General features: G+C 35.0%; 1 protein-coding gene across 1 annotated transcript in view; it reads left to right on the forward strand.

The window, feature by feature from the left end:
* Positions 1-13,446, forward strand: part of PTPRD (protein tyrosine phosphatase receptor type D) — a 282,751-nt gene that overhangs the window by 165,618 nt on the left and 103,687 nt on the right. The window contains exons 13-17 of the mRNA XM_066339280.1: positions 644-670; positions 2,951-3,068; positions 7,957-8,544; positions 8,976-9,076; positions 9,811-10,064. Coding sequence (XP_066195377.1) covers positions 644-670; positions 2,951-3,068; positions 7,957-8,544; positions 8,976-9,076; positions 9,811-10,064 — 1,088 coding nt within the window. The remainder of the gene's footprint in view (positions 1-643; positions 671-2,950; positions 3,069-7,956; positions 8,545-8,975; positions 9,077-9,810; positions 10,065-13,446) is intronic.

The raw sequence follows: 13,446 nt of genomic DNA on the forward strand, positions 1-13,446 counted from the left end.
AAACACTAGATCGGTAATTGGAGACTAGATGAGATATTGGAGTCCAAATATCATAAAGGCAAAAGTTGTATCTATGCTTTTGTCAAGTTTAGCTCTGACCTGCCCACTTGCCACTGGTTTACAAAGGATAGTCAACTCCTTTCTTTTTCCATCTCTCCTTCCTGCCTATAGTACTTCTATGATACCTGTGATCAAGGCTTGTGCAGGTGTGAAGACCTTGACAGTAAAATATCAATGTGGTTTCAAGACTTAACACATTGAATTAGTTCAGAAAACTGAAACATACAGCCTGGAAACATGATTAAATAAACCAGGTAGCCTTTAATTCTGCCTTGACAACTTTTAATAAGAACTATTATAAAATACTCCTACATGGTACAAGAGGATTCATTACTTCTTTTATTTGTCAGTGAAAGAGAAGTAGCTGGATTTTAGGGAAAACAGAAATAGAATTAAAAATGCCTGGCCTGATTTCATTAACCAAATTTCATGTGATTCTACATGGATAATTTGAACTGTACATGACTTCTTCAGACATCTTTCATATTAATCTTACTATAAAGAAGAAAACTTTATCTCAACCAGGCTACAAATCTCCTTATTTCTTTTGTTTTTCCTTTCAACTTCCTTTACTGTAAATTAGTGGGAATATGATGATTCTACTGAACATGTAAGTACTTTTTGACTGGGCAAAAAAACATTGTGTGTTTGGGTTGAGATTTTTTTTGTCTTGCTTGTTTGCTTGTAGCATTGTATGGTTTTGGTTTGGCTTAGGGATTTTTTGGTGCTTTTTTTGGGTTTGCTTTTGCTTTTGTTTTGCAGGGTTTTGTTTTTCTGGTGTTTCTTGTTTTGTTTTGGGGTTTTTTTGGGTTTTTTTTTTGTTTGCTTGGTTTTGGGGTTTTTTTGTTGGTTTTTTTTTGTTGTGTTCTTTTTTGTTGTTGTTTTTGTTTTGTTTGGTTTTTTTTTTGTGTGTGTGTGTGTGTCATTTGTGCAAATGCATGTTCCTAACATCAAAGGTTAATGACACCTTTTTTTTTTCTTTCTTTCTTTTTTTTTTTTTTTTCTCCCAGGGGGAGTTGGGTTCCCAGTGCTTGCCTGTTCTGGGGTTTAGCATGATGCCAAAATGTACAGCACTGATTTGTGTTTTCATCTTTTTGATGGCTGTCACTAAATTTGCCTCAATTTCTTCTTTACAAGGTGCTAGAAAAATAAAACCGGAATAGTTCAGAGTTACATACCAATATTTGTATTTTTCTGTATTGATTTTAAGGGTATTTTTTTGTGTACCTGAAAGTAGAAGTCAGTTGTGCTTTTTTTTGGATAAAATCCATGCTGTCAGGAAAGCCAGATGACCTACAGTGTTTATACCTAAGTAAAACTGTTTGGTGTGTCCAAACCACACTTTCAAACACTACATGCAGCCATAGCTCTCACATCATGAAGTAATGGTTGTTTTAGATGAGGCTAATATATTCATAAGTCTTTGTGGTTTTGTGGGGTTTTTTTTTGTCTTTTACAGTTTACTTCTGGTAGTACCAGGTGCAGTTTTCTTATGGAAGATATGAAGTCTTACTGATTTTGGCCTTAGAGTTCAATTCAATTCTGAGATAGAGTCTAAGAAGAGGATCTTTTGATAGTAGATTGTTTCATTTTGTTGTTTGGGGTTTCTTTTGTTTTGTTTGTTTTTTTGTTTTTTTGTTTTTTGTTTTTTTTTATTTGAGCTATTTTGCCCACTCATTCTGATCATTATCTAATTATTTCTATTACTAATTGACTGATATTGACTGTAAATATAATGCTGAATTCTAGTCACATCTTTGCTGAGCTCATATCCACTATCTTGAAAAATCCATATACTATGAATAGTCTGGCCCATGATTTTTATATTAACTTTTCCTGGCTGTTTCTGAGGGATGTGTGATTTCACATTTGCTATTCATTCTAGATGTATAAATACACCATCCCTCTAGCAGCACTGAAAGTTAGTGCAAGTTCATTCAGGCATCTGAAAATACAAAGGCATAATCCAGTGGTTGCAGGCTGGAAGTCAGGGACTCTGGGCCCATCAGATCTCCAAATATCATCCCTTTATATTTGTACATAAGATTTATTTATATTATGAGTGTCAAAACTTACTTCTTTTGCTGTCCTTGTAGCAGGACATAAGTTGAGTTCATTTCTTGTACACTGCTAAGCATCTACTGTGTGCACATACATGGGTACACATGTGAAAAGGTACCCTCCTTGCTCTAATATTTACACCTTGATGTCATTTCTGTTACTTTGCTGTAGCTGAAGAGTTACTTGTTTTGTAGCTGCTGTCATCTGAGAGCCATAAGATTTATCCTCTGGCCAGATTTTAGTGGTGTTTTACATAGTTCTTTTAGACCTGAAGGGCTAGCTGTTTCTGAAGTCCTCTCAGATATTGAGAAGTGCAGTCTGCCCACTGACACAGGTTGCAGTGAAAATGTTGTGAAAGTAATGAGGCTTTTTTGTTCAGCTAAACACGTATTAAGTGTGCATGTAAATGCAACATTTTTCTTACTGGGCATTTTAGAACTATATCAGTGATATCCTGTTAATGACTAAGTTAAACAGCATTTCTCATATCTACATGTGCATGTGTATCACAATGTCAGTAGTATACCTCAGGAAAGGTATTTCAGTTGACTTTTTTTTACTGCTCACACCACTATACCTTTGGCCATTTGCTGTAAACACCTGAGGCATACTATTTAGATGCATGCTGTCCTTTATTGCTTAAGTGAGTGAAATGTTTTGCGTTACGAAGTATTTCACACAGTACAGTCTATTGGTACAGTCAAATGCTTGCTATCACTGGCAATAGCTCAAAGTGTAATATAAGCGGGGTTTCTAAAGGACTTTGCATTCTCCTGGAAAACAATCTATTTTAAATTAATTGTTCTTATTTTATTTTATTTCATCTTAGGAAATGATAGTTTCTGGGCTTCAGCCTGAAACCACATACTCTTTCACTGTGACAGCCTATACAACTAAAGGGGATGGAGCACGCAGCAAACCCAAACTTGTATCTACTACTGGTGCAGGTAATACTTGTAAACAAATTGAGCTCTAAATGAATCCTTTGACTTTTTCTGTTACTGTTTTTTTGTTAGAAGTCTTCTGTTGTGTGAAAAGTGTTTTTAGGGCATAGGATTTTCTTTTTCAGTATTTGCACCTTCACTTATTTAGACAAAAAGAGCCAGTGACTCCCTTTGTCCCTTTCTTTGTTCCAGACGAGGTCACTTGATAGTTTTGAGTAGCTCTTCCACTATTATTGGTGTCCTCTTTAAGAGAGAAAGATAGAAATTCAGAGCTAAGAAGGATATTTGAAAAACTTGTAAAGGGCTTTCATGATTTTCATGAAAGTAGCAACACTTCCAGCAAAACACTGAAAAAAACCTGTCTGTATGATATTCACAACTTATCCAGAAGAACGTAATTATTAAAGCAGAGAATTGGAAAACATAATGAAGCTCCATCCTGTGAAACCCTGAAGCCTATATTGGTTCAGGGGTAATTTAAGCAACAAACTGGGTCAAAATATACCCTGCCACTGTGTTCAGTCTGTGTTTGATCTCAGGTACTGCATGCTGGGTATCCTGACTGCATAACCAATCAGCAGTTAGCAGATGGGGTGAATCAAACTGCTTTTAGATAAGGAACTTTTTTTTTTTTTTAATGTTTCACAGTGGCACAGCTTAACCAGTTGATGCCACCATAGTTTAGTGTGATGCTTACCGACAGGTGTTTGCAATCTGTAGGTATTGTGTTCATTTTCAGGGGTTTGTGATGCAGCCATTAAGAATATTCTATTACAACCATATGTAGCACCATTACAAGCTCTCTGAATAACAGTGTGTTGTTTCGGCTAATAGATAAAATCCAAAAGGCATCTATAGTGATAGTATTTATAGTGATTGATTCAATTTTTAAAAGAATCACTAAATCCAGAACACGTTTTATATTACTATCAAGACCATCAATATCTTTTTCTTCTTAGATTCCTTGAAAAAATCTCAGTCTTGGTGGCTACATGCACAATGTTTCATTTCAGATCCTAGAATACATTCTAGTCATTACTCTTGGCTATTGCTGAAACTTATTATGTAATTTCTTATCTTTCCTGAATTCACATACTCTGAGAAAAAAAAATCATATGTATTTCTGGCATGTATTGGAATTTGATTTGAGAAAAAAAGATACTTAATTCATTACTCTTTTTTAAAGTTCAATTCCCAATTTAAATAAACAAAACTATACAAATTATTTTATTACTTCCTAGACATAAAAAATACATTATGCAAATATGCTTGCAGAACTTAACGTTTCACTGCATTTAGTCCTTATTGACTGTTCATGTGTCATGCTACTAAGATCTCTAATACTTCTACTTAAAAAAGACAGAACAAATCCTATGTCCCATATAAATTTGACTGAAGAGCAATAGAGAATAAGAGGCATGTCTGTAAATGTAATGGTTATTACGCTATTCTTATCATTTGCTTAACCCTATGAACAAATAATGCTTGTTCCTGGGATTAACACCTAATTACCATTTTACTCCTTCACACATACCAGACTGTATGGAATCTCTTCTCTTGGTGTTACAGCTTGCTGTGTTCGGGCTGTTCTTGTAAGAAAAATTTGTATGTAGGTTTCTGAAAAGAGACATTGAATATAGTCAGTACCAGGAGCTTCCTGCTCACTTTCTGTGAGAATGCATCACCACAAGGGAAGGACTGATGCATTAAAACCAAAGAGTTGTAGGTCTGTAATGCAGTCTTCTATTCACTTTGAGTTTCCATTTGACTCTTTTTTTCCTAGAAAGGTGCTATTGGAATACTGCAGTAAAGAAAATGAAGGATCTGACTTTCTAGTCAAACTTTTAAAGTTTGAATGAGATTGACTGAGATTATGTCCTTAAGAAATGTGAAAGGAGACTAGATGTCTGCACGTTTACCAGTGAAGCTATCTGTAAGGTATTCAGACGATAAGTAACTATTCGGCTGTCCAGTTAATGATACAAAAGCATAATTTACATTTTTAGGCAGGTAAGATTCACCAAACATAAGTAAGCCTACAGTATGGTAACTCAGTTATTAGTAAAGTCAATGAACACTGTTGATAATTTCATTCAAGAATGTGCTTTTGTCTTATGTTCGGTTTCCTTTCCTCACTTTTGAAATCAGATGGAATAAAAACTGTTACTGAACATTTCTAAATAAAAGTACTTATTAAATTACTTGGGGCAAAAGTTACAGAAAGTATGAATAACAAGACCTTGATCAAAAATGAAGACTTACTAGTCAGTGATACCATACAATTTTTATGAAGATTTTAGTCAGACCTTTAACTTCTGTGTCACAGTAGTAGAAGAAACTCACAGGAGAATAGTTTGTCTGTTACTTGTTATTTGCTCTCATACTGGACATCAGTCTTGAAAGACAGATTTCAGTTAAAAGAAGAAGGTTTATATTGATGCAGTGGTGTACTTTATAGCAGCTATAACAGAAACTACCTCAGGTAATTTGGCAAAGGCAGCTTGAATGAGCTTCTACTAGTAGTGGCAAGCCATTGCAGCAGTAATATCTGTTGCAAAGGGGTATGTGAGAGATGTCTTGCTATGTACTAATGGAAGAAGATTTCACTAGATCAGAGGATGTATTTTATGGACAATTTCACTTCTTTTAAGCTCATGGAAAATTCAGGTTATTTTCAGAAATTTCTAGACAGAGCTATTTGGTGACACAACTGCATGTATGACTGCACAGAATCCTGTAATTTGTCCTAAAAGACTGTAATATTCATAGGTAAGTCATACTGAAATTAAATGTTAACTGAAAGCTGTCTAGAAATAAAAAAGAAATGTACCCGCTTTACCTGCAACATCAGATAGGCTTAATCGTATTAAAAAAAGTGACTATTGTTATTTACTATTAGTCACATAGTATTTTATTGAATAAGTAAAATTTATTAGTTCCCTCATTCTGATCAAGAGCAAGTATTAGTTTCTTTCTTTCTCTGTAGTTATCACAGAGATTAAAATGTAGTTCTGGTTATAAAGTCTGCCACAAGAACAAAAAAAAAGGAAATTTATTACAAAAATAATTTAGTTACAGCTTCCAGTAATCTTCCTGTAGGAAACTGAAGGGGTATTATTATTTTTAGATAAAGTATTTTTTCCTCTGCTACAACGGTGCCAGTAATAGTTAGAATGCTAGGAAAAATATGGCCTGCAAAAGGCCTTCACAGCCTTCTCTTTGTTCCATAAAGACTTTTAGTTATCAATGAAGAAAAGCCAGAACTAAAAAGAGATGTGTTTTACACAGCAGAAAGTGTGGGAAAACACTCACAAGATTCCACTATAAAGTTGCCAGCTGAACTCAACGTTTAAATTTAACGATATTTGGAAAATTTATATAAAACCTACCTATAGTTCTTACGAAATTGGAAGCAATGTCATGACTTAAAACAGATGTGAAGAGGAATGAGCTTACTAAATGCAGGATTTTCTTCAAGGCGTGCCATTCTTCCCATCTTATTACTAATTCTTCATGGAACGGTTGTTAGACCTTCTGACAATAACAATGTAATTTGCTGGGTGCCTGAGAACTGAAGATAAATAATAAAATCTATTGAAGTGTTTAAATACAGGAACCAGAGCTCACAATGCAGCAGTTACATTCACATGGAAAGGCTTTGAAAGCAGATGAAATGAATTAGTCTTTGTTGAAGACTATGTTTCTTTGCATTTCTATCTCTGGTCTCTTAACCTCTTGTCAGGCATTGGTGTAGACTGAACACCAAATTTCTAAATAGTTATGGATATGCTTCACTATCAAATAACTCACCATAATAAGAACAGACTTTTTTTGAAATAAAAGTATTAATGAAAATATAAATTAAATGTATACACATAGATGTGAATAAATTATAATCAAATTAGTCAATTAAATAGAAACAGTAAATGAAAATTCATATTGGAACTCAAAAAATGTACACTGTATAAACTGTATAATGGTATTTCTGGCTTGATTAGGACTGATTCAGTCCTCTCTGAATTGATTAAATTCAATTCCTCCTCAATGTATGTACCACACTTGCAGTCTGAACTTCTGTAAAAGACAAATCACCAGTTTGGACTAATGGATCCTAATTAAGATTGTGACTGTATGTAGTGTATAGGTTAAGAAGAGCTACCAATTTAGCATTCTTCAAAAGAAATCCAGTTCATCCAATGCACGAAAACCATGCTGGAAAATGAATCATATGTGATAAGCCGTGCTGGAAAATATTAAATTCCAAACTGCAGTACCTCTCCACACTGAAACAGTGGAGGTGGAAGTGATTTGTTTGTGAAAACTAGAAAAGAATGGCAGGATTCTATCATGAGAAGTAATGACTTTTGAGAGCAAGGTTGTTCTTCTATCAAATTTTAACTATTAATGATAAAAGTTATGTTAAACTTATCTAGAAACTTGTTATTTCTTCATTAATTATTTTCCCATTTACAGGAAATGTTTCTTGGATTAAATACAGGAAAACTTATGACAGTACTTTTTTTTTTTTTTTTTCTTCAAACAAGGATTTGTGGGACAGGACCATTCATAAGACATTTGTTGGAAGTTTTACTTCTTGATTTGTGTTCCTTGATCCTGTGCCTCTGAATGTGCTCTGTATTTAGAAATGATGGTAAGGGAAGAAGACAAAAAAAGCAGTAAATGCCTCTACTTTTGCAGTTCCTTATACTGTAAATATAAATAGTGCAGGAGCCAGACACTTTTTCTTCATTAGGATTTATTAGGACAGTAATATGTGGAGCTAAGAGTGAGGACAGAGAAAATATACCCCTATTCCTGTTAAAACTATCATCAAGAATTGTACATGCAATTGTGTTTATATCTATCCTCTTTAAATAACATTGTGCTACAGTTCCAGGCAAACCTCGGCTTGTGATTAGCCACACACAGATGAACACAGCTCTAATTCAGTGGCATCCTCCTGTGGAAACTTTTGGCCCGCTGCAGGGTTATCGCCTGAAGTTTGGTCGCAAAGACATGGATACTTTAACAACCATGGAGTTCTCAGAGAAGGAAGATCACTTCACGGCCACAGACATTCACAAAGGAGCTTCTTATGTCTTCAGGCTCTCAGCTAGAAATAAAATGGGCTTTGGGGAGGAGATGGTTAAAGAGATTTCTGTTCCTGAAGAGGTACCCAGTGGATTTCCACAAAATCTCCAATCGGAAAGCTCTACTTCTACATCAGTTCAATTAACTTGGCAGATGCCACTCTTGGCAGAAAGAAATGGCATTATCACCAAATACACCATCTTGTACAGAGATATCAATGTTGCTTACCAGCCAGTTGAACTCCCTGTTGTTCCTGCTGAAACCACTATGACACTTTCTGGCTTAAAACCAGATACCACTTATGATGTCAAAGTACGTGCCCACACAAGCAAAGGGCCTGGTCCATATAGTCCAAGTGTCCAGTTTAGGACACTACCCGTGGATCAAGGTAGGATTTGTCTGCTTATGGCGTTGACCTTTAAAGGAGTATCGTTCTTTGGAGATCAGTGTTTTTGAAGGTGTAAATAAAACTGACCGGCCCATTCATAAAAATAGGTTCATCAATCACAAAAGGTAAAGTATATAAATCTTAATATGTTCTGGATGCCTTAGAATTCAGTTGTCCCTTGCCAAGCAAGTTCTGGCTAACTTCTTCACAATATTTTCAGGTAAGGAAAATGTTTATTGGGTTGTCACTAGATGAGAGTGAGAACGAGTTTAAATATGATTTTTAAATATGAGCAAAGAGGTAGGAGAATTGAATCCTTGTTGATTTTTGACCTAAATAAATGTAAAGCTAATACTCCCAAGTAGCAGTGGAAGTACTACAAGATCTGACCTCCAAGATGTTGTTTATATACATTGTTTCTTTTTTTCCAGCAGTGTTTGCAAAAAATTTTCACGTTAAAGCAGTAATGAAGACTTCTGTTTTGCTGTCCTGGGAAATTCCAGAAAACTACAATTCAGCTTTGCCTTTCAAAGTAAGTTACTTTCCATTTGTACCAGAAAATAGCAGAAACTAGACAATGTATTTACTGGATTAAGTTAGCTTACTGAACATGTGTCATGAACATGTGTTGGGGGTGTCACTGTTTCTAAGATTGATAATTTTTCATTCAACACTACAGTATTTTAAAGGAAACAGTGAATTAAAATAAAAATTTTCTTTTTTTCTACTCCTTTCCATAGTGAATGCAATCAAGTCCCAGGCAATCAAGTCCTTTAGCTAAAGCTATAGCTTTTTCCAGATACAGAGACTCAGTGTAACATGCAGCCTGCCTGAAATTTCTTCTGCTTCAATCTTAATCACTTGTGTCATCTCAGGCAGTGGCAAGTGAAGAACGATATTTTAGGAACTGAACGGTACAAAAACCTTTCTAAATAGGAAGTGTGGATGAAAAAGTAAAGATGCTTTCAACAAGAGTCCCTTGCTATAAATTCTGGGTTCAGGAAAAGCTGCTTACTTTGAAAAAGTGAAATTGGATTTCAGGAGTGTTTGCATTGCTAATATTAATGTAGTACTTTTCTTTTCTTCCCTGTGAAAATGAGAAATTTACTTGCAATAGTGAATTCAATAGTGTTTTACACCCTAAAATACCTAAATAAATTTAAATTTATTTATTATTTAAATTTATAGCTAGGTTGATTTCTGAATTCCGTGTGACATCATTTGCCTTCTCTTAGTAACCAAAACCACCTTTGTGTATTAACTTAGATCCTTTATGATGATGGGAAAATGGAGGTTGACGGACGTGCTACTCAAAAGCTGATCACAAACTTGAAACCAGAGACGTCATATTCCTTTGTTCTGACAAACAGAGGGAATAGTGCTGGGGGCCTTCAGCACAGAGTGACCGCAAAGACTGCACCAGATGTTCTTCGCACAAAGCCAGTCTTCATCGGAAAGACCAACCTAGATGGCATGATAACTGTGGAACTTCCAGAAGTACCCTCAAATGAGAACATTAAGTGAGTGAATGAATGACATACCATTGTTTTGAATTCCAGAGAGATGATCATTCTAACTCCTGATGGTGGACCACAGCTTTATTCTTTGTAACAGTACAAAGGCAACCTGCTTTACTAGCAGAGGTACTCTGCAGTAGTATTTGATTTAATATCAGTGTAATATTAGATATAGCAATCGCGGAGGTGCTGTTGATTCTCTCAAGGAACACAGGGTCTTACAGAGAGATATAGATAGATTGGGACACTGCTCAGTCGTAAGTGGCACGAAAATTAAGAAAAAAATCTCAAATTCTGTTGTAAAGGTCTGAGTGCTTCCAACAGAGGGCAACAAAGCTGATGGAAGCACTGAAAGGAATGTCCTGTAAGAATCTGCTAAGGGCTTTGAGCTTGTCTAGTTTGGAGAATAGAAGGCTAAGGGCTGACCTTCTTGCTCTCTGCAGCTTCCTGAAGAGGAGGAGTCAAGAGGGAGCTGCTAATCTCTTCTTCCTGAGATCCATTTATAGAACCTGAGGCAAGGCCTCAGAGCTGCGTCGGGGGAGGTTCAGATGTATTAGGAAGCATGTTTGCTATGAATGTTTTCAAACTGGAAGAGGCTTCCTAGTCAGGAAGTTAATGTCCCAAGCATGTCTGTGTTTAAGAGGTATTTGGATGATGCCCTTAATTTGGTCAGCCCTGAAGTGGTGAGGTAATAGGAATAGATGATCACTGTATGTCAATTCCAACTAGAACTCAGAAGTTTGTCACATGGCCACATATGTAAGACTTGTATGGATACTGATTGTCCTTCAGTTTGCAGATTTTTCTCAGAGTACTTTTGTGTTTTGTCACGAATTGCAAAATGAAGGATGTGAAAAAACAGTTATATTTTGAACAATTTGTCATCTCAGAAAGAACGGATAACCCATCAATGCATAACTACTCTGCTGTAGCTCTTTGAAGTATACAGACTCAGTCACTCAAGAATTATATGGAGTTTTAAAGAATTGGTACTGCATGTATATTAATTCAGATTAATTAATTCTGATGGTTTTTATCAGGATAAAAATACCTTGTCCTCTCCATGGGTCTCAGGAAGGAAACAAGGAATTTTGCTAAAAGAGTTGCAAATTTTCTAGAGGTTGCATATATTTTGGAAGGGAACAGGTGGTGTGGAAATTTAAACAACAGAAACAGGACTATAAACCTGAGAACACATGGTCAGCTGGGATTAGAAAGGTTAGACAATAAAGATTTGATGGGAAAACATGAAGCATGATACAATCAATAAGTGTTATTTCTCTTCTTATAGTGATTCTTGTTGATATGTAAGGTTCCTATATGTAATGTAAAAGAAATGGGGAGGAAAATGAGCCAGTCATTAAATTATGGGGATTCAAGTTGTCCTCTCCCTGGTGGATTTTTGCAGCTTTCTAGAATGCTGCCCCTTTTTCATTACTGACTGAAGATTTTGAGGCAGGTAAGGTCAAGAAATAAATGACTTTGAGACATTAAAAGGATGAAAAACTGAAAAATGTAGTCATTACCATTAGATTGAGTAAGATGCGGTCAGTAACGAATGCAGCTAAGGAAGACTGAAGATGGAATGAGTCAAAAAAGATTTATGAGACATGGCATTCATAGAGAGAAAAATGTGCAGGATAGGTGATTAAAATGTAGTGGAAGATAGCTCTGGAATAAAAGACAATTCCCTTGGTTTTGTATAGTGTAAAACAGTTAAATAGGCTAAGTGATATCAGAAAAAGTACATTAAATCTAAAGGGTCCAACTGCCAATTTTTCAAATAATGTATCTCCTACTTGTGCATCTGTCTTCTAAGAAGATTTGATCAGGCTTGATAAAGTAAAACACAGCAATAAAGATTGACTTGACCCTTGGAGCAGGCATACATACTACATACAGAACAGTAAACCTGACCTGATACTTGCTAGAATAAGTAAGTTTATTCTGCATTAGTCTATTTATGGAAAGAACAATTTCATGTATTAGTTATGTTGACATTTTTGGACATGCTGCTCCTCTGTTGCTACATTATATGCTCAGGATTGTCCCTAGCTTACAATTAAGTACTGAGAATTTTCCAATAATACTAATTACACAGGAAGTGAAACAGGTAATTGTTTGCTCTAATGAAATATAGGTAATAAGACTGAGGGCAATGTTATAAAAGCCTTTGTAATATTTGTAATTAAAGATGGTAGTATTTTTCAATGTTTGATGGTGATACAGCATAGAAATTGGTGCAGATCTCACCATACGATAAGTAAAATGTATTTCTTTTGCTCATCTCAAGGAAGCAAGTTCTTAATTTTTCTTTCTTTTGGAATTTTGGACTATTTTGAAAGCAGTTTTTATGTATAAAGGACAGTTTATGTTTCTATGAATCTCTTACATTTTTGAAAATTCTTAAGTAAAAACTGAGTTTTGTGGAAGACTTTGGTCTCTCAAATACTTAGTAGATAAAACAATATCCAAATAAACCCTTTATTTCTCACCTTCCTTTCTCCCCTCTCCCCCAGAAAAAAAAAAAAAACCCAACATAAAAACAAACAAGCAAATAATGAAGTAAAGTATATAACTTGTTTTTCAGGAGATGCTACATTTGCACAATTAGCTAAAAATCACAGAACTTTGTTGTCCTTCACAGTTTGCAACACTGCATATTGGTGTGAACATTTTCACTTTTCTTCTTTTTATTGATCTACTTATTCTTTCAATTTAAAGTAATCTTTGAGTGCTGAAAGTATTAGTAGATTTTCAAAGTTATGAGAGGGAGACCTTCATGAAGGAAGTGAAAAAAAGGGTGAAAGTTACATTTACATGCTGGATGTTCCTTAATTGAAAAGAAAAATGTATGAACTCTCTGTTAGCTTAAAAAATAAAAAGATGAAGAAAAAGAAAAATATATATCTTTGATGTTTGAAAGACATAAAAGGGCAGGTTGTCATTTCTTCTTGATTCTTAGGCATCTGTTGAAAAATGTTATGTCACTTGTTACTGTACACATGGATAAGTCAGTGTTCACTAAGATTTGCTATTTAAAGTAATTTTAATAGACCAATGCAGGTTTAAAATCTGGATTCAACCAGCCTTACCGTTTTGCATCTTTTTAAAAGATGACTTATTGTCACTGTAAGAATGCATGTCGCAGGTTTTCTTTTATATACTGGAATACAGCAAGCGAACACTAGTTAAAAATCTGTGGGCAAGACTTTTTTCCCAGCGCTCCAGCATTTTCACAGAAAACTTCCTCAAATTTCTTAAAACAAGTATTAATGAACACATGTACTTCCTATAGAAGCTGAAAATCTAAAGTTTTGTTACATTTCTTTTATGAGAAAGAGCTCTAAATAAGAAGAGATTATTAAAATGGATCAATGCCTTG

This window comes from Sylvia atricapilla, chromosome Z (genome assembly GCF_009819655.1).
Source record: "Sylvia atricapilla isolate bSylAtr1 chromosome Z, bSylAtr1.pri, whole genome shotgun sequence".
Taxonomy (NCBI): Eukaryota; Metazoa; Chordata; class Aves; order Passeriformes; family Sylviidae; genus Sylvia; species Sylvia atricapilla.